The sequence below is a fragment of the Ailuropoda melanoleuca genome, chromosome 16, assembly GCF_002007445.2.
Source record: "Ailuropoda melanoleuca isolate Jingjing chromosome 16, ASM200744v2, whole genome shotgun sequence".
NCBI lineage: Eukaryota > Metazoa > Chordata > Mammalia > Carnivora > Ursidae > Ailuropoda > Ailuropoda melanoleuca.
In genome coordinates this window covers 63,862,212-63,885,058 of record NC_048233.1, presented here as the reverse complement: position 1 = coordinate 63,885,058, position 22,847 = coordinate 63,862,212, and the positions used below count along the sequence as shown (strand labels likewise).

The window sequence follows — 22,847 nt, the reverse complement described above, 5'->3', positions numbered from 1 at the left end:
TTGCCTGTGCTGGATTCTTGGGGCAAGTTATTTAACTTCCCCACACCCTGGTTTCCTCATCTGTAAAACAGAGGCAATAGCAGTATGTACCTCCAGCAGTACAGGGTTGCTGTGAGCATTAAATGAATTAATGACAGTGTAGGAACAGTTTCTGACACATAAAAGAGCTCAGTATGTATTAATTAATAACATTACCATTACCCACTGTACTGCCATTGTAAGAAAAAAAAATAAATTTAAAAATAAAGTAGCAACAGCACCCCAATTAGGTGTCCAAGTATATCAGGGCAGCTGATCACTGGAACAGGGAGGAGATAACAGATAAAGGCATACCCTACTGATGGCCTCTTCACATCCTAATTAGACAATCATAATCTAGGAAGCTTGCGAAAATCTATGAAATCCAACCACATTAATAAACAAACTAAAGAAAAAACAGGGGCGCCTGGGTGGCACAGCGGTTAAGCATCTGCCTTCGGCTCAGGGCGTGATCCTGGCGTTATGGGATCAAGCCCCACATCAGGGTCCTCTGCTATGAGCCTGCTTCTTCCTCTCCCACTCCCCCTGCTTGTGTTCCCTCTCTCGCTGGCTGTCTCTAACTCTGTCAAAAAAAAAAAAAAAAAAAATCTTTAAAGAAAAAACCACCCAAAAAACACTTACATGAACATTTTAATAGATGTATAAAAGTATTTGAAAGTGCAAAACCAATTTAGGATTAAAAAAAATAATTAGAAAATTAGGAATAGAGGGAATTCCCTAATCTTGAAAATAGACATTTATCAAAACCCACACAGCACACATATTTGGAAATGAGTACATAAAGCCTAGGACTGAAACCAAAACAAGAATGCTTACATCCACTCTTATTCACTTCCACTCATATATTTGGGAAAGTAACTTTTAAAATATCGAACTAATAGTTATGCAACTATTGATGCTATATGCTAATATATTTTTTAAATAATTATATTCTTTTGGAATTAAAGTAATATACATTTTGAAAATATTATTAATCTGGATCAGATTAACACCTGTTCCCAGTTTACAAAACAAAAAATCTATTACGGAATTTAGAAAAAGTTTTGATCAGGGCTTTATCTTAAATTACCATTGCGACTTTCGACAAGTCATTTCATTTTTCTGGGCCTCAGTTATCCCTTTTCTAAAATAGGAAGGAGTTGGAGCACCTGGGTGGCACAGCGGTTAAGCGTCTGCCTTCGGCTCAGGGCGTGATCCCGGCGTTATGGGATGGAGCCCCACATCAGGCTCCTCTGCTATGAGCCTGCTTCTTCCTCTCCCACTCCCCCTGCTTGTGTTCCCTCTCTCGCTGGCTGTCTCTATCTCTGTCAAATAAATAAATAAAATCTTTAAAAATAAAATTAAATAAAATAGGAAGGAGTAGTAAATGATCTGTAGGGTCCTTTTCAGTACTAATGTCAGGCGTCCAAGACTAGATCTGTGGAAGTCCCATCCAAAGCACAGCAGCAAATCAATCTGAAGTTGCCACTAGATGGTGTCCTGCTCCAGAATGCCATCCACGTCATACCCTGTAGTTCACAAAACTAGAGGTGCACTTCTAGCATCTGACTGGGACTTCAGTCCTTCAGCAACTACGAGACTACCGGACTCTCCCAACTAGATCACCAACGCTTTCAAAACTAGCACCAGTCTAGCATCTGCATCAAAGTTAGTGGTTGGTACAAAGCTGAAGGAAACCAGGATGTATGGAAAATGTTACAGACACTACCTTCTAAGAGAAATGCTAAACATGGAAGATGAAAGGTAGAGACTACAGGAAGCCTGGCATAAAAAGAGGAGGTTTATGGGTAGAAAGTCACTGTAAGAAGGTAAGAGATGAAAGTTAATGATAACATCTAATCTAATAATTAGTATTAAAAGACTTTTAGGCTCATCTCAGCAACAGGTAAATTATCAAATTCATAACTTCTCATACCTTTTTTTAAAAAAGATTTATGTATCCAAGAGAGAGACAGAGAGAGAGAGAGAGAGAGAAAGAGGGGGAGGGAAGGACAGAGAGAAAGAGAGAATCCTTTAAAGCAGATTTCACACTGAGCGCAGAGCCCAAAGCAGGGCTCAATCCCAGGACCCTGACTGAGGTCATGACCTGAGCTGAAACCAAGAGATGGCTGCTAAACTAACTGAACCACCCAGTAGCCCCCTCATATCCTTTTTGATATAGAAAGTTAAGCCGTGAAAATCAGAGATAAGGCACATTTTATTGTTACAACTGTGTCATGGTTGCATTAAAGCATTCTATTTTCTATTTTTTCATTAAAAGTTAAATAGTATATCATTTAAACAAAAAGTATAAATAGTATATCATTTAAACAAAAAGTATATCATTTAAACAAAAATATTTATCTACTAGAAACACAAAACTGATTTAAGCATTTTGTTAATTTTGACGTTTTCCACTAAAATAGGATTATATATCTAATAAGGAAGATACTATGAAACTTTTTCAAATAATACTGATTAAAATTACTCCAAAAAAGAACCTCGGTGTTAAAACAACACAAAACAAAAACACTTGAAAATAGCAAACAACAATCACTGTCTAATAGCTTAGAGAGGCTAATGAACATAACTGAAAACTATAATGAAAAGTGTTTAATGGGGGCATCTGGGTGGCTCAGTCAGTTAAGCGTCTGTCTTCAGCTGAGGTCATGATCTTGGGGACCTGGACTGAGCCCCGCGTCCAGCTCCCTGCTCTGCGGGGGAGTCTGCTTGTCCCTCTGCTCCTTCCCCCTGCTCATGCTCTCTCTCTCTGTCTCAAAGAAATAAATATAATCTTAAAAAAAAAAAAAAAGAATGAAAAGAAAAAAGTGTTTAATGAAGTAATTTGCTGGATTCTACTGAGAATCATTTAAATAATGTTAAACTAGATTTCCAGTGTCATTCATAAACAGCTTAAAATACTGAAGAGGGCCCAGTAACGGTTGTTGATTGAAGATCAATAGTTATGATGCCTTTTATTCCTTGGGAGTGGCTGACATTTCATCCATCATCAAAGTTTGTCACCCAAGTGTAGCTTTATTACTTAAATGGACAGAGTCCAGCCCTTTAAATGTCTACAGCATAAAAATGATACAAAAGCATTTTTGCAAAACTGGTTTTGGAGCCTGTGGACTGTAACTTTGTTTATGAAACCTTACTTCAGTTGTTACAAAAAGGTTTTTAAAAATCAATTAAATTTTTGAGATCTTGAATTTAAATTCCCTAAGATCTCAGGTTTAGTCATTTTATCTTAAAGATTTTTTTCTTTTCTTTTCTTTTCTTTTTTGACAGACAGACTGAGAGAACACAAGCAGGGGGATCGGGAGGCAGAGGGAGGGAGAGGCAGGGTCCCCATTGAGCAGGGAGCCCAACGCAGGGCTCCATCCCAGGATCACAACCTGAGCCCAGGGCAGATGGGTAACGACTGAGCCAACTAGGCACCCACTGTCATTTTATTTTTAAAAAGATTTTCACAGGTATTATATACCTGGGGAAATGTATTCCTATTAGTCTATTATTTTTCTTTACATTCTACCAATTCTTTACATCCTATCTAGATCTATCATGAGTTTTGTTACCTGGTCATACTCCAAGGCTCCTGGGTAGAGCGGCCATCCAAGGAATAATTCTGCAATCACGCATCCCAATGACCACATGTCTATGGCTTCACAAAATGGCAACCCCAATATAATCTCTGGAGCTCTGAAATTAAAAAAACAAAACAAAACAAAAACCACAGTGATTTTCCTTTAAAATTATCTTTTTTCATCTGACATTCTAAGAAAAGTTAGTAAAATACAGAGTAGTCCTTCTACTTATATTAACTCTTCACTTTTCAGAATTCTTTGAAGCTTAGACATACTCTTAAATTAAGCTTACAAGGATATGAATAGTACAACCATCACTACGATAAAATCTCTGTACTTAACCTTATAGAGAATTTTATTAACATATTAAAAAGAGGAAAAAGCACAGATCTTGTCTTTGAGACTACAACAGATTAGAAATAATACACTAGAAAGAGAACTGGCAAACTATGAAATATACGCACTATTGGTATCAACAGAAATGAAAAGCAGACATTGAGAGGTAAGAGTGAAACAAAACAAGCCCAAAGGCTAAAAGTGGATCTAGACCTAGATATTACTTTAGAAAACAATAATAAATATTCACAAAATCAGGACTGTTTGTCATTGAAAGAGATAAGACCACGTGCGATGTATTCTGCTTTAAAAGACAGAAAAATACAAGGCATCAAGACAGACAGAAAGCATTTCAGCACTTGAAGAGCTTCGATTACATGGAAAATGTATTCCATGAAAAATATCATGGCCAGACAAATTATGTGCTACTTCACATGACTTTCCATGAGAAAACTGAGATTCTGAGAGGCCTCACATACAGCTATGTAATTCCAAAGTGAGGCATACAATCATAGTTACCCTAAACAGTCTCAAATTTAAATAAGTAAGATCAATACAATGAATGGGTTTTTTCATGAACCACTTGAGAGTAATTTGCCAAATAACTGTATACTTTGTATTTTCTACAAAGAAGGCTATTCCCCCACATAACCACAATACAATCATCAAAATCAGGAAATGAACACTGATACATCTCTACCATCTAAGCCTCAGACTCCAAGTTTGGCCAATTATACTAATAATGAATGTCCTTTATGGCAAAACGATCCAATCAGAACCATGCATCTCATTTAGTTGTCCTATCTTCTAGAATAGTTCCTCAAGTCCTTCCTTGATTTCTACAACCTTGGCACAAGATATTACAGGCCAGTTCTTCGTAGAATGTCTCTTAGTGTGGGTTTGCCTGATGTTTCCTCATAATTAGATCTGGGTTATAAATCTCTGGGAGGAGTATGACAGAAGTGATACTTTTTCTCACAATGTGCTGTCATGTGGCATACAATTTTGATTTGTTCCAGTATTGACAATGTTCACTTTGATTATTTAACATGGTGTCTGCTAGATACTTCCACTATTGAGTTCCTCCTTTTCCCTCTGTAATTAAGTACTTTGCAGGATTTCAATTTGCGACTACATGTGTAAGCCATTCCTTACCAAATTTTCAACTTCATTTATTTGCCTATGTGAGTATAAATTAATAGAATCCTATTTTATTCAACGAGTTATAATCCATTACTGTAATTATCTATTTTGATACTCTAATTTTTCCAGACTTGACCAGTCACAACTCCCTCAACGAGCTATGGGTCCTCATTAGTACCGGGATGGCACTGTTCCCAGGCTCTCTCAGTATTCGTATTATATACAGTTAGACAAAATAAGGCTTCTGCTAATTTCTTTAACTGAGACTGCTGATTGTCATTATCTCCTAAAGCAGCGGTTCTCAATCTTAGGCACATATTACAATCACTTGGTCCTGGCCACACTCCATACCAATTAAATCAGAAACTCTGGGGGAGGGACTTGGGAATCAGTATTTTTGTAAAGCTCCCAGGGTGATTCCAATACATTGCCAAAGCTGAGAACCAAAGCCCCAGGCTCAAGTAGTTAGATCAATGGGAAGACTGCTCCACCTTCTCCCTATAGCTCTTCTGACCAAAATAAGTTCAAGGGGTAATAAAAAAGCTGGTTTTGTTTTGTTTTGTTTTGTTTTTTTACCACTGATTTAGGATCTGTCCAGTGAGTCCTCGCCTGGACATCTCTATCATAATTAATACTCAGGTTCAATACGCTCTTAATTCACTAGCATTTGTTAAAAACAAGTATGTGCTATGAGGCATAAAAGATCTTTAGAACATAGTTACGAAAGGCTTTCATTCTTTTGACAAAATACTTAAGTATTAGTACAGATATATACATGTGAATTATACTGATATAACCAAATGCTAAATTGTGTAGAAAGAAGGGAAAAAACAAGTTACACTAAGTTATCATTCTTAAATATTCACGATATCGTACAAAAGAAGAGGAGATCTTACCCTTTTTTGTTCACTATGGTATACAGAGAACTTAGCAGAGAAAATGCACTCAGTAAACATTTCTCAAATAAATCCTTCCTACACAGGTTGGGTCACACAAAAGAAAGCATCAGAGTTTTCAAAATATGGGTTTGAACTAAGCCTTGAGGAACAGAAGTCTAGGCAGAAAGAAAAATGGCCACAAAAGTTAATAAAGAGTATGTATTAACCATACTAAAAAAGATTCAAAGCAAAAAGTTTCAAAAGTTGGAATAAAAAGAGATTCACTAGTGATGTTTATTCATGTACTAATTTGAATTCTGAAGAATTATTAAGACTAACAGATCTACAACCGTGTAGTTAAGAGTTTTCTGATTATTTTGAAATATTCACTATGAAAAAGTAATAGGGTTTGAAACTGGCTATTGGAAACTTCAACATCGTATGTGGCAATGAAAGAAAAGTAACAGAATGATAGTGCCTAGGATATACAACTTAAAGAGAATGAAATTCTTTGATACCTGGTTAACAGTTAAGAAAGGAGTTTCTGGGGCGCCTGGGTGGCGCAGCGATTAAGCGTCTGCCTTCAGCTCAGGGCGTGATCCTGGCGTTATGGGATCGAGCCCCACATCAGGCTCCTCCACTATGAGCCTGCTTCTTCCTCTCCCACTCCCCCTTGCTTGTGTTCCCTCTCTCGCTGGCTGTCTCTATCTCTGTCAATAAATAAATAAAATCTTTAAAAAAAAAAAAAAAGGAGTTTCTGTCAACTAGACAAAGAGCAATGAATTCCTTCTGCCGTTTGCTACCATTTAATGAATGAGCCAAATTTCTAATTGATGGTGACAAAAAACGTGGAGACATCTTTTCAAAATGTTGACCAGGAATTGCATAAAGCCACTTCAAGCATAAAACTTGAGATACAGAAGTTATACTTAAGGAAGCAAACTCAAATTTCTCATTTTAAAGTAAGAATTTTAACTGCAAGTTTTACACAAACTCACAGTGTATTATTGCATCAGCTAGGGTCTTCAGAAAAGCAGATTAGATGTGCAAGAAATGTCTTGGGGGAAGGCAGGGAGAGGAGGCAGGAGCAGTGGAGACAGGCCTCAGACCCTGAGCAGTTCTGACATGCGCAAGGAGAGAGGCAAAGGAAGAGGTAGAGAGAACTTCCCCCTACAGCGCCGTTAGGAGAAAGTCTTGGCGGGGCCTCAGAGTCCCTAAGCAAAAAATGACCTGCTGGAGGAGCTCCCCATCAAGACAGTCCAGCTCTAGTACACCTACGGCACTTGGTCACTGGCTAGAACAGCCGGGACGCATATCTGAAGGTGCAGCAGCTGGAGACTCTCGGGCAAGTGCGCTCCCCACAGGAGGTTCTCTTGAAGGGGAATCGGAGTGACACAATTCCATGCCTCCCACAACTATCCTCCCCCACCTTTTGTATTTTATTTTCAAATACATATATATCATAAAGAAAATACAACAGACTTCCTCACCAAATCCCATTTAAATGTGCCCAAACTCCCTCCAGTCTACCCTAGCATGCCACAGATAGCACCATTTTCTATGTGGATCAATGTAAAAGGTTGGGAAGCATACCGTAAAGCATTCACAATCTAGATGAAGCTGCCAGAAATGTCAGAGCTCTACCAGCCAGTCTCACAAAAAACTTTAAAAATTAAATTATGCATGAAAGAACAATATATCCATCTGTCAGTAATGAACAAAGCTTAGTTTTCTGGTTATATCTTAATTGGCTCTCAAATTCTTCCCCTGGACTAACTATACTTTTGGATAAAAATGATCGTAACAGGGATTCTAATATGTGGACCATTCTTTAAAAAAATCTTCTGTCCTACTCCTAAAGGAAATTGTTCCACTTCTTTTTTCTCCTTTCTGAGCACCTTAACGTGGCGGTGTTAAGGATATAACAGGGATAGATGTCATTTGCACTTTTGGAGACCAGGCAAGTCACATATTAAACATGTCTACGGAATGGAGAGTATAACAAAACCTCTTGCTCACCACTCTATAAATAAAAACTCACAATTAGAAGTGTCAAACCCACAAACCAAAAAAATTAGGTCATATGGTAACAAAGGCAATCTATATCTAAAATGCTATGCTTTTTTGTTATTTTTTGTCATGTGCTTTTAATCAAATTTATCAATATTCATTAAGAATAAATCCTTTCTACTTTTCTGAAACCTTGAAACACTAATATAAAATATAGGGTAAAGTGGGTAAGATGAAAATAAAAAAAATTTTTAACTACATATACTGAACTCTGGGGACTTTTGCCAGAGTAGAAGAGAATGTTGGCCGTCAATGCTTCAAACAAGAACATAGTGAAATACTGTCATTCAGAAAAGATGACTATTAATGGAATATTTTATTTGCTTTACCTCATCTTTATTTACTTTTGTAAGTTGAAAATTCAATTACTGGCAGAAGAAACCCAGCCCCATTAGGAAAAAGGGTATCTCAATTTAGGAACTCAGTATGTCTAGCTCTAGGAACAACTGCATTTTTTTTAAAGGGGGGGCAGAGGGAGAGGGTGAGAGAATCTGGAGCAGGCTTCCCGCTGAGTGGGGAGCCAGATGTGGGGTTCAATCTCACAAGCTCGAGATCAAGACCTGAGCAGAAATTAAGAGTAAGACGCTCAACCAACCGAGCCACACAGGCACCCTAACAATTACATTCTTATAATAGAGATGCCTTGGGTCATCACTGCAAATGCCATTAAACTATGAACTGAAGTGACGATTTCATGGCCATCAAGAAAATGTTGCTCATACTCCTAACTTACAGAGTTTTCTTTTTGACATAAAGAAAATGTAATGGTTAGGCCAGTGTGAATATCTAGTCTGCCTAACAGCTTCACTTCTCATTAAACTTAAAAAATTAGCATAATGCTGATACACTTCAGCCTCTGGTGAGTCTAGTGGCAGAACCACCCAGGTCTGGTCAAGTCTAGAACACTAATCAAAGAATTTCTGAAATGCCAAGCTAAGGGCCAGAAGCTGATGGTTCTGGTAGGTAACATCGCTCACTGAGACTGAGAGGTACAGTCATTCAAGCTTCTCTTGATGATACTTCTATACCACGTATTTATCTACACACTTCTCTCCGCTTTTGACATTAAAAAAATACTAGAGAAATGCAGCACAAACTTGGAAAAGGTAAAGAAATGGTAAATTCAATAAAGATAAAAACACTACAATGACAACAGTCTTTTCTGAGGTAGAAGATGAAGACCGCCTTGTTTAAGATGACAGTTTTAGTAAGCTATGGTATGATCCAATGGTTTTTAGTGTATTCACAGAATTGTGCAACCATCCCCACAATCAATTTCAGAACATTTTCATCACCCCAAAAAGAAAACCCTATAGCCATTAGCATTTACTCTCCATTCCTCCCAAACTCCTCCATCCTTGGCCACCACAACTCTACTTTTGGTCTTGTTAGATCTGCCTATTCTGGACATTTTGTACAAATGGAATCATAGAAAGGAATGTTTCGGGGGCGCCTGGGTGGCACAGCGGTTAAGCGTCTGCCTTCAGCTCAGGGCGTGATCCCGGCGTTATGGGATAGCCCCACATCAGGCTCCTCTGCTATGAGCCTGCTTCTTCCTCTCCCACTCCCCCTGCTTGTGTTCCCTTTCTCGCTGGCTGTCTCTATCTCTGTCGAATAAATAAATAAAATCTTTAAAAAAAAAAAAAAGAAAAAAGAAAGGAATGTTTCGTGACTGGCTTCTTTCATTTGCATGTTTTCGAGACTGTACCGTGTGCCAGTACATCACTCACTTTTACTGCTGAATAGTATTCCATTGCATGGATACACCATACTTACTTAGCCACTCATCATGTCATGGGCATCTGAATTTCTTCCACTTCTTTTGGCTATTATGAAAAATATGAAGTTAACCAAGAGAGGCCGTGTATCAGCTCACCATGCTGTGGCGCAAGAATAGACTGCAGTACTGAAGGAGGTCAGAGCAGAGGCCACACACCAAAGACGAGTGCCGCCTCAGACAGAACTAGCCAGTCTGGGACGAAAATGCCTCTGACCGAACAGAAAGTCACAATCAGAAAGGAGAGTGCTAGTGTTAAAAGAACTACTGATTTTTCTACTGTTTTCAATGCTGCAACATTTATAACCGAGTTAATCTTGTGCTACACCTTTTCAGACCCCTAGGGCACTAAAAGAACCTCCCACCCATATACTGGCAATCCATTATACAACAGCGTGCGTCACAGGTGCAATTCCCTTCCGGTAAGTTTCATGAGAACATCATGCTATGCTGGTACTAAAAAACTGCGAATCTATGCACAAAAGCTCTGGGAAGACAAATTTTGGAGTCTAGTAAGGAGGCACTGATTTCAAACAATGAAAATCATCTAAAGAGAGCTACATTTTTAACACTCAAGAATAGGCATTTAGCTCTCCCTCCAACAGCAAGTAATTTACCTGAACCTTCATTTCATTTCTTCAAAGATGGGGTTCTACCAACCCTATATTCTCCGAGGATTATCTAAAGGACTAATCTTATACTTTTACCTATAAAACAATGTGTGTAAAATGTAAAACAGTATATACATTCCCCTAATTTATTCATCCTCCCACTGTCCGAATTCACACCTCCTCTCTTCTCAATCCACCACCTCCTCCCCATCCTCATTCCGGACTGTTGTCCTTGCATCCTACTTTACTGAAAAAAAATAGACAGAATTTGAAAGAAACTTCCACCTTCTCATCACATCTACTAGCCCACTTGCATCTGTCAGTGCTTCTATCTAAGGCATCCAGACTCACTCACTGAAGCATATCACTCCACCAATTTCCCACTCTCCCTCCACCCAGCCCTCTTCATCTCTCTCTCCCGAACCATCTTGTTTATACACTGTTCATCAGCCATCACTCCTTTCCTTTTCCCCCTTATAACAGTCCTTGAAAGCACTCGAAAAGCTGCCTCCAATTCTGCCCCTGTATTGAATTTACTCTAATCAGGCTTTCATTACCCCACCATTCCACCAAAATAGCTCTTGTCAAGGTCGCCATCAGCCACTGCATTGCCACATCCTCGATTTACTGGACTTGCAGCATCTAACACGGCTGACTAGGCTCTCCTGCTTTAAACACTGTCTGCATCTGTCTTCCACAACACCACTCTTTGCTCTCCCCTTTACCTCACTAGCTAGCACTTCCTTCTCAGAATTCTAGTTCCATCTCATTTCCACAACCTTTAAATTCTGGAGGCTCAGTCTCTGGATATCCATCTTCTCTATCTACATTCACTTCCCTTAGGTGATCTCATCCAATCACAGTTTTAAATAGCATCTCTATTGTTAACACACTCAAATATGTATCTCCAACCCAGACCTCTCTCCTTACCTCCAGACTTAGGTATCCAACTGTCTACTCGAGATCCCTTGAGTGTCTATTAGATATAGCAAACTAAACACGTTCAAAAAGAACTCCTTATTCCCCCCAATCCACTCCTTCTGCATCTCAGGAAATAATAACTTTATCCTTAGTTTCTGAGGCTCATAACATGGGCAAATCAAATTTGACTCTTCTTTCTCTCACTTCCCACATCTATCATCAGATCCCATGGACTCCATCTACAAAATAGATCCAGAATCTGACCATTTTGCTCCACCTTTACTGCTACCACCCCAATCCAAGCCACTGTCATCTCTCATCTGGATAACTGCAAAAGTTTCCTAACTGTTCTTCTTGCTTCTGCCCATCTTCTACAATCTATTCTCAACTTCGCAGCCAGAGTGGTCCATTTAAAACACAAGTTAGGGGGCGCCTGGGTGGCACAGCGGTTAAGCGTCTGCCTTCAGCTCAGGGCATGATCCCGGCGTTATGGGATCAAGCCCCACATCAGGCTCCTCTGCTATGAGCCTGCTTCTTCCTCTCCCACTCCCCCTGCTTGTGTTCCCTCTCTCACTGGCTGTCTCCATCTCTGTCAAATAAATAAATAAAATCTTTAAAAAATAATAATAAAATAAAACACAAGTTAGACACATCACTCTTCTCTTCAAAATCCCCTAATAGCTTCCTATCTCAGAGTAAAGTCAATTCCTTACAATGGCCTACAAGGTCATACATGATTCAGCCCTTCGCTACATCTAATATTTCCTATCACTATCTTACCTGCTTGCTCTGATCCACCCACACTAGCCTCCTTACTGTTTCTAACCACAGTTTCTGTCTCTAAACCTTTGCACTTATCTAGGAGAAGATTCCAGGCAGAAGGAATAGCATGACTTAACCTTTCTACTCTTACTTTGTGTTTCTGCTCAAGGACCATCTTATTAGAAAGGCCTTCCCTGACCACATTAAATAGAAAAGTAAGCCTCTGCCAACACATAAACTTACCTCTCCTCCTTTATAGTTCTCTGTAGCACTTGCCACCAATATATATGTTTGCTTATTATCTTTTCCCCTTCCCCACTAGAATGCGATCCATAAGAACAAGAGCTTTTTTTCCTCTAAGTAATCTTTATACCCAATATGGGGTTCAAACTCATGACCCTGAGATCAAGAGTTGCATGCTCTACTGATTCAGCCAGCCAAACGCCCCAAGGATAGGAACTTTAATTCTCTCAATGCTATATTCCCAGCACTGAGAAAACTGCCTGGCAGATAGTGGGCACTCAATCATTATTTGTGCAATGAACTGATCAACCAAAGGAAGCTATTAGCATACATTCATTAATTTGAAAAAGCTAAGAATATTTTTGTTACATCAAATGCATGAGCCAAACAGGTATCAACTGAGAGACTTTTACGTACCAGCCACTTTGCATTAGGGACAGCCGAAAAGTTTCGACTAGAGGGGAAAAAAACCCACCATTTACTGAGCTTTAACAAAAGGGCCAGGCATCATGGAAATAACTTTTAATGCATTATCTCATTTAAAGAAGTGTTCTGAAAAACAGATTTCTGCATTGTTCTTCTGTCCAAGATAAAAAAAAAAAGCTGGTAAACAAAATGTTCCACGTACAACAGAAGAAGCCCTCAGTTGAGTACAGCCAGCCCACAGAATCATGAGAAATAATAAATGATTGTTTTTGAAGCAACTAAGTTTGGAGTTGCCACACAGCAACAGATAACTGATACACTGCCCCAAGTTACCCAAAAGTGATGAAACTAAAGATTTCAAATGTCTTATTCAAAAGCCTTTCTCTATACTATACAACCTTAAATTATAAAATCTTGTGACTGAAAGAAACACAGAAAGTCAAATAGAAAACCTGGAAATTAACACCAAAGTCATTTTAGCAGTTTAATTAAAGTTATTCTCTAGCTGTATTTCCCACAGAATAGGAAAATACTAACTGATCTATGTTCTAATAGTTACATAACATGAGAAAACATCTGTTTGTGCTTTTTTTTTTTAAACTGGTCTTTAGCTTTCCAAAACAATTTTAAAAAAAAGATTTTGCTGACAATTTTAAAAAGAAGATTTTGCTGCCATTTTTTAAACCAACTTTTCATTCTGTATAAATCCTTTAGGAAATACATAATAACAGTAATAACATCAGTTACATAACACTATGAACCAGGCAATGCTCTAAGTGCTTTGTAAGTATTAACCCATCTGACAGCCCTGCTAATCCGTTTAATAGATAAAGAAACAGACACTAGGATAAGTAATTTGCCTAAGAGTCACACAGTTAGCGCAAGATACAGTTGGGATTAGAACCCAGGTTTTATGACTTTAGAATCCACACTTTTAACTACTATACTTTAACATAAATAATTCCTAGGACTACTGAAACTATCACACTTTTGTCTTATTAGAAGGTCTCCCACTCGGATACTATACTTATCATTAAAAGTGTTCTTCTTTTCTCTTTAGACATATCACCTTTGATTTTATTTTATTTATTTTTTTTTAAGATTTTATTTATTTATGCGACAGAGACAGAGATAGAGACAGCCAGCCAGACAGGGAACACAAGCAGGGGGAGTGGGAGAGGAAAGAAGCAGGCTCATAGCGGAGGAGCCTGATATGGGGCTCGATCCCATAACGCTGGGATCACGCCCTGAGCCGAAGGCAGACGCTTAATCGCCGTGCCACCCAGGCGCCCCTCACCTTTGATTTTAAGACTAACCAGGAAATGTGAAATATAAATACACTCACGTAAAAGAACTTAGTTCACATTTTACTCCTTTTCCTGATCTTTACGCATTTACTCATCTTAACCATAAATAATCTTTCACATTAAATACACAGTCATCTGCTAGATACATCCATTTTGGCAGATACTGTGTTCCCAAAGATCACTGTAATATCCTTTTACAGAAACAATTAGGAAATGAGCTCAACAGTGGATCTGATCACCTACTCATAAGTATCAATTCAACATCACGCACTCAATAAATTCTTACATGTCAAAGCCCTGTACCTAGCAAAAGACAGCAAAGACCCAAAGGAGTTATAAAATGCAAGCATCAGTAAACGTGCGTTTGTACAACTACAATCACCTAGGAAAGGATACACACTCAAGTTTTACTGGCAATTAACTGTGACTTATCAACCTGACAAGGAGGGGAGGGAAAAGTATACATTTCCACAATGTTTTGTTTTGGGGTTTTTTAAAAAAGATTTTATTTATTTATTTATTTATTTATTTATTTATTTAAGAGAAGGAAAGAGCACGTGCGCAAGGGAAGGAGCAGAGGGAGAGGGAGAGAATCTCAAGCACAGAGTCCAAAGTGGCGCCCAATCTCACCACCCTGAGATCATGACCTGAACCGAAATCAAGTGTCGGAGGCTCAACCGACTGAGCCAACCAGGAGCCCCTCACAATGTTCTGTTTTTAAAACAAGCACCTCATAATATACAATAAAAAACTAACGTTAAAAAAAAATTGTCAGTCACCTGGACTTTACAGGATTTAATGTTTCCAATATTATCATCAAGTTAGACTACATAATCGGTGTTAAGTGAACCTTGTTTCCTTGTATTATAAGGAACAATCTTCTAGTGAGAGTTTTTGAGGTAGGAATATACTGCCTCTGGAAAGAAAGAACACTGGAGGTGCATCTTAGAGCCTCTCTGTCCTTAGGGAAGCCTGTGAAAGAAATTCTTGTAAGCACAACAGGGGAACTTAAACTGGAGGGACCACTAACGATCCTTCCAAATCAGAATGCTACTAAAATTTATGAAAATATCAAAGAGCATTTCTACAACTGGAACTTTAACAGAAGAATGACTGTTAAAATATACTAGTGAGTTAATTTCCAGCTTGATCAGCACTCTTTTCAGTATCCTGCAGTATGGTGCTTTTTTAAAACAACCAACAAAACACCCTCAACACTCTGAGAAAGGCAAATAAATTTCCAGAGACAATCAACCACTTTTAGAAATACTTTTCTAAGTTATGAATATTTTTAACATGATAAAAAATTTGTTGCTGTAGGCAATAATACCACTATAGACTACTAGATAATCACGATGACTGTTTTTATGACTGGAACAGCAAACTATTCAATAACATGTTCAAGTGTAATCAAAGTACACACTCTCAGAATAGACACTCATTCAAATGTAGCTTAAGTCGTGGGCTAAAAATATCACAATTAAAAATATCCTTATTGCAAGGCCACTTAATCTTTTAAGCATGCAGGACAATGATCCAGATCAAAGCTCCAAGTACAAAGAACAGCAATAATAATAAATAATTTCAAAACCTATTAAATGTTAAACCTGAGAGGTAGAAGATAGGAGACAGCAAAGATTTAATATTCATCACCAATATGACAAATAGCATTTAGAGCCCAATGTCCAAAAAGATCGATACATCACTAATTTGCATATCTATGACTGATCAACAGCTGATATTTTGTAAAGATAGGTAAGGCTCAGAAACATAATCCATTTATAGACAGCACTATATCTTTCATGTTTTATCTACCAAGAAGAGTTGCAAGATGACCAAAAATTCTCATGATATGGAAGAGAAAACGGAGAATATTATTATTAACATGTATCAAGACAGAGAAGCAAAGGAGCAGAATTGGGAGAGGAATATGAAAAATACCTGTAAAAAAATAAAGGAAAAACAAAACAACTGAGTTTGAATGTGTCTGTTCTTTATATGTTTGGTTACATGCTATTGGATGAAAAAATCAATATGTAACTATCATATATATGAGTTATATTATTAATATCTAACATCTGTATTGCATTTGTATTTTACAACCTGTTCAAATATTTTATTCTATGAGCTAACAAGATAAATGTTGTTATCCCCCTTCTACAGGTGATTAGGAGGGAAGTACAGAACAATCCCAAGATTTCCTAAATTAAATTATGAGATATATTTAAAATTATAGTGTGTCATCAGTATGTGCCAATAGAAGCTCATAATCTATAAGGTGTATTTAAACTAAATCAGACAACAAAAAATATTTAATTGCAATAAGTGGTTCAATTTTTAAGACTTTGACAGAGAGAGAGCATGCAAGCACAAGTGGGGGGAGCAGTAGAGGGAGAGGGAGAAGAAGGCTCCCTGCTGAGCAGGGAGCCAGCCCAACTCGGGCTCAATTCCAGAATCCTGGGGTCATGACCTGAGCCGAAGGCAGATGCTTAAACAAATGAGGCACCCAGGGGCCCCAAATGATTCAATTTTATAATTTTATAATAATTACTGAAAATGACAAAAAATGTTTATTGAACTCTTATTAGGAGTTAGATTCTATGCTAAATGTTTTACGCTCATCTCATTAAATCCTAACAAAACCCTCTGGGGTAGGTACTGTATTATCCCATTTTAGAGATGAGGAAATTGAAGTACAGAAGCAACTTTTTAAAGTCCCTGTGGGTAGGAGGGCTTGTAAACAAACCTATGCAGGCTGAGTGAGAGTCCAAGCTCAACACCACATAGATAAATCATCTTTATTTTATGAACTATTGCAAATGCATTATTAATCATAGGACCATATACCTATGCATTAATAAGCAAGTAGAAGGTTAGGCATTGATTCATCAGATGATCTTACACAATCTGGTGGCACTCTGGAACATATCATTTCTTTCTCTTTTTTTAAAAGATTTATTTATTTACTTTTGAGAGAGAGTGCACACATGAGGGGGTGTGTATGAGCAGGGGGTAGGTGCATGGATGAGGGGTAGGGCAGCAGAGAATCACAGGCAAATTCCCCACTTGGAATAATCCTGAGATTATGACCTGAGCCAAAATCAACAGTCAGACGCCTGACTGACTGAGCCACCCAGATGCCCCTGGAGCATACCATCTCTTAAAGGCCAGTAATCTTTTAACAGTTAGGCGAATAAAGTATTCCCCCCTTACCCATGAGGGTTGTATTCTAAGACCCTCAGTGGATGCCTGAAACCATGGATAGTACCAAACCCTATACACACACATACCCACACGCACATAAACAGTATGTATACGTATATACCTGTTTTTTCCTATACATACATATGATAAAGCTTAATTTATAAACTGGACACAGTAAGAGATTAACAACAATAACTAACAATAAAGTAGAATAATTATAACAATATGCTGTAATAAAAGTTAAGTCAATGTAGTCTCTTTCTCTCTCTCGCTCTCTAAATATCTTATTGTACCATACTCGCCCTTCTTCTTGTGATGATGTGAGATAAAATGCCTATGTGATGAGATGAAGTGAAGTGAATGACGCAGGCATTATAACGTACTGACCCTCTGACAGTAAGTCAGGAGGAGGATCATTTCCTGCCGGATCGCAGAAACCGCAAAAAGCGAAACAGTGGATAAGGGGTGAACTACTGAATATTACTATTTTTTCACACTTTTTTTTTTACATTGACATACTTTTAGACTCATAGAAAAGTTGCAAAATAACGCAAAGAATTCTTCCATCAGATTCCTCAAATGTTAACATTTTGCCACATTTGTATTATCTTCTCTTATACACACATACAAATACAATTGTTCTGAATCATCTAAGAGTTAAGTTGCAGACACTGCATCCCTTTACCCCTAAATACTTCATTGTGTATTTCCTAAAAACAAGGACAGTCTCTTACATAGCTACCATGTATTTGTAAAAATCAGGAAATTAATACTGATATAATACTATTATTCAGATTTTGCCAACTATCCCAATAATGCCTTCCTTTATATCAAACAATATTTTTAAAAATAAAGAAATCCCAGACCCATGTCTCTTTAGTTTCATTTATCTGAATTAGTTCCTCAACATTCTTTGTGGTTTTCATGATACTGTCATTTTTTAATACAGGCCAGTTATTTTCCAGAATGTCCCTCAATTTGTGTTTATTTAATGTTTCCTCACAAGGTTTAAGCTCTTTTCTGCGGGAATACCACAGGAGTGATGCTATCTTACACTTTATTTTTAAAAGCATGTATTAAAAAACATATTGCTATCGTCAGTTTTTTCAAGGAATATTTACCAATACTTCTCAGAATATATTGTTATGTGCTAGTATAATCAAGTAACAACAGACTTTGGAGTAACAAGAGAACAGAATTCAAATCCCAGCTCTGGTAGTTACATACAAAACTCTAGGCCTTAGGCAAGTTACAAATGTTACTGCCAACTCAACTCATTCATTTGCCAATGACGGATATACTTGCCTTCCCAGATTATTGTGACAATAAAACCAAGTAAAGTACTTGGCACATAATTAATATCCCTTCCCACCAAAACCATTTGAAGTTGACTGCTTGAGTGATTTCCCCAAGGTCACAGGGTCAATCAATGGTGGTGCCAAACAGAAACTTCGGTTCAACCTTTAAATCTCTTAAGAAATAAAATGTGCCTTCTACAAGCAGTCCTGTTAACATGTGTCTTATCTTCTCTATTAAGAAGAACATAAGGTCGGGGTGCCTGGGTGGCAGTGGTTAAGCGTCTGCCTTCGGCTCAGGGCGTGATCCCAGCGTTATGGGATTGAGCCCCACATCAGGCTCTTCCTCTATGAGCCTGCTTCTTCCTCTCCCACTCCCCCTGCTTGTGTTCCCTCTTCTCACTGGCTGTCTCTATCTCTGTCGAATAAAGAAATTTAAAAAATCTTAAAAAAAAAAAAAAAGAAGAACATAAGGTCTTTAATATCAGGAGCTGCCTCTCACTTGGTTTTATACTTCATACAGCCCCCTGGCAGAGGATTTTATAAGCGGAAATCACTCCTTAAAGAAGTACAACGAACACAAAATATTCAATTAGACACAATGCTTCCCCAAATATATTCCATTTTAATATACATTTTAAATCCTCAGATATTTGATAACCTACAAAATGGCCAACTACATTAAGCAATGTCTGTACCTAGAACAAGAGAATTTAAGGGAATATGAAAATATGAAACACCCACACATACATATTTCCCCCTACACACCTAACACTGTATACTTTCCTACCAGGACCATTAATCCCAAAAAATAAAAATTCCAAAGAATTGCCAGAAATCATTAAGAAGTTTTCAAATATATTGAGTTATATTCTACCTAATAAAAGAAAATGGAAGGCTACTATTTAGCTGCTATCACATCAATAGCCCCAGGGAGAACTACTACAAAAACTGGCCACACACACACACACACACACACACACACACAATAGCTGTGTATAGCGGTTTTTGGGTGATAGTTGTGTGTCACTGTAGGTTCATCAATTGTAACAAATTTACTGATGTGGCTGAGGGGGCAGGGGTGTCATAATGGGAGAGGTTTATGTATGTGGAAGCAGGAGGGATACGGGAACACTGTATTTTCTGCTCAATTTCGCTGTGAACCTAAAATGGCTCTAAGAAATAAAAGGTTTTGTGTTTTATAGATACAAATTACACATACATACGTGTGTGTGTGTGTGTATACACACACACATATATATATACACATACACTGTATTCTCACAATAAAGTAAGCTGAAGAAAAGAAAATGTTATTAAAATCATAAAGAAGATGGTGCGCCTGGCTGGCTCAGTCGGTAGAGCATGTGACTCTTAATCTCGGGGTTGCAAGTTCAAGCCCCACGTTGGGTGCAGAGTTTACTGAAAATCTTTTTAAAAAAATCATAAGGAACAGAAAATATATTTACAGTGCTGTAAATAAAAAAAAAGAAAGTCCACATAGAAGTGGACCCATGCAGTTCAAACCCATGTTGTTCAAGGGTCAACTATATATTAAAATGAAACCATGTATTAAATTTAGTCCATGCATTCACCTAAATCAGCTCTAAGAAAAGCCAAAGAATGAAGAAGGGATTTCTCCAAAAGGTTTCATATTGAGAACAAACACTTTAAAAATCACAAATGAGTAAGACTGTCAAAGCAAACAGAAAATTAGGCAAAAGAAACTTCACAAAATAGAACACCCAAATAGTCAATAACCTTGACTTGAGTAGTGGTTACAGGGTTAGTTCACACTGCAATTATGAAGCTGTAAACTTAAAATTTGTGTACTTTATACTATCTTATACTTTAAAAAACAGTTTACAAAAAATGGCTGCATTAGACATTATTAACACAAATTCAGTTACTTCATGAAGCTTTCAAAGGTTCTGCTCTGAAGAGGAACAGCAGCACATTATACACCACGCAGGCCACCAGGGAACAACTGGGTGACTCCTTACCATCTTGCTACCACTGCATCATTTTCCTTTAAACCACACACCCCCCTTTTTTTTAATAGCTTCTATTTATAAAGCATATACAATGTCCCAAGACTGTACTAAGTGCTTTACATGCATTATGGAATTTAACCTTCACAAGAAACTCTGAGGTAGCTATTAGCATCATTATTTTACAGACGAGTAAACTGAGGCTCAGAAAAGTTAAACAATTTGCTCTAGTTGCAGAACTGGAATTATGAGCCTGTGAATAAATACAATAGCATAATTTGTTACCTGACGTTATTTAGCACCAACAGACGTTAAGTATACTGTTTTCTTTTTTCAGTTCTAGCCTTCTTTGAAAATACTTTGTATTTAATGCCTCATACGAACCACTGAAAAGTCTAAGGTCTTCTTGCAAGCCCTAAAAAAGGAACACTATCATATCATATTTTTGAATACTGCAGTGTTGAGAAGCTTCTTACTAATTCAATGACATTTTCTCTGGAAGAGTAGTTATATGTTAACGAGAAGCAATTTAGAGCAAGCAAAACCTTTAAAAGATTCACACACATACTTCTTTCATGTTACATAGTTTCACCACCATATTACTCAAATACAAATTCTCTCAATGAGTTTACTCCTTCTGAACACTTCTGGAAGTATTTTGTTTGAAAATGAACGTTCTGGAGGTGCCTGGGTGGCTCAGCTGGTTAAGCATCTGCCTTCAGCTCAGGTCATGATCTTAGTCCTGGGATAGAGTCCCACGTTGGGCTCCCTGCTCAGTGGAGAGTATGCTTCTCCCTCTGCCTCTCTGCCTCTCTCCCTCCCCCACCGCTCATGCACTGCGCACGCTCGCGCTCTCTCTCTCAAATAAATAAAATCTTTAAAAAAAGAAAATGACACCCTGTTTTCAGGTAACTTTCACCAACCGATTGATTGACTGCCAAATTCTGCAATTACGTTTTACCATTTACAAAGAAGCTATATCCTTAGATTCAAAGGATAAGTTTATTATTACTTCGTTATTACTAAAAATCAAACATACCCATATTTATACATGTAAAAATTAAAAGAGTTATTTATAAATGCTGATATACCAATTCTCATTTAAGTATACTGGATTTCAGTTGCCTCTTCTATAACGTAAGTTAGACTAAATGTCTATGTAAATGTTTCCAACTCTGAAATTATTTGCTTCTACATAACAATATCTTTAGTACAAATATTTTATCTTTAGGAACTGCTGATGATTAATTTAGCCCTGAGGAAGGAAAGAGGAAAAAAACCCACATTTACAATGCCAGAGAGCATTCTGTTACAATATGAAACAGCTCCATACCAAAGAAGAGAGAGGACAATCAGAGAGACTCGTGACACAGGAAAAGAGATACAAGGGCTCGTGTTATCAAGGCATGTACTCGAAAATCTACTGAAAGCTACCAAAAGCTTCCTAAGCACAACATTCTACTCACACACTTTAAAGTATTTGAATCACTTTTTTGATTACTTTGTCAGCTTTTTCCAATTGTACAGGGCTATTTCAAGGCCAAAGTCATGCCATACTCTTGATACCACTGCAATTAGGTTTCTAAGAGGTCACTAGTTTGTGACATTTGCTGATAAGTACACTCTGTATCAGGAACCGGGGGTAAGAAAGCACAAAGCAGTAAAAATAAAATTTCAGGTATTTACGTCTGTGTATAGTTCTGTGATTTCTTAAATCAATCCATAACACATACCTAACAATGCAGGATAAACTGCAAGAAGCAGAGACTATTAAAAAATGAATTTCTGGGGCGCCTGGGTGGCACAGCGGTTAAGCGTCTGCCTTCAGCTCAGGGCGTGATCCCAGGGTTATGGGATCGAGCCCCACATCACTCCTCCGGTATGAGCCTGCTTCTTCCTCTCCCAATCCCCCTGCTTGTGTTCCCTCTCTCGCTGGCTGTCTCCATCTCCGTCGAATAAATAAATAAAATCTTTAAAAAAAAAATGAATTTCTAACATAGCATAGAAGTCTAGGACCAGAGGTGCGCCTGGGTGGCACAGCGGTTAAGCGTCTGCCTTCGGCTCAGGGCGTGATCCCAGCGTTGGGATCGTCACATCAGGCTCCTTAGCTATGAGCCTGCTTCTTCCTCTCCCACTCCCCCTGCTTGTGTTCCCTCTCTCGCTGGCTGTCTCTGTCTCTGTCGAATAAATAAATAAAATCTTTAAAAAAAAAAAAAGTCTAGACCAGAATAAGGCAGTGTGAAGTGTGGCAAAATTTACATGTGAGGCTATTTCAGAG

General features: G+C 37.9%; 1 protein-coding gene across 6 annotated transcripts in view; it reads right to left on the bottom strand.

Annotated features, from left to right (window-relative positions):
• The window catches only part of HIPK3 (homeodomain interacting protein kinase 3), a 90,935-nt gene that overhangs the window by 21,535 nt on the left and 46,553 nt on the right, over positions 1-22,847 (bottom strand). For all 6 annotated transcript variants that reach the window (XM_011222755.2, XM_011222758.2, XM_002917484.3 and 3 more), the window contains exon 3: positions 3,597-3,720. In XM_011222755.2, the coding sequence (XP_011221057.1) occupies positions 3,597-3,720 (124 nt within the window). The remainder of the gene's footprint in view (positions 1-3,596; positions 3,721-22,847) is intronic.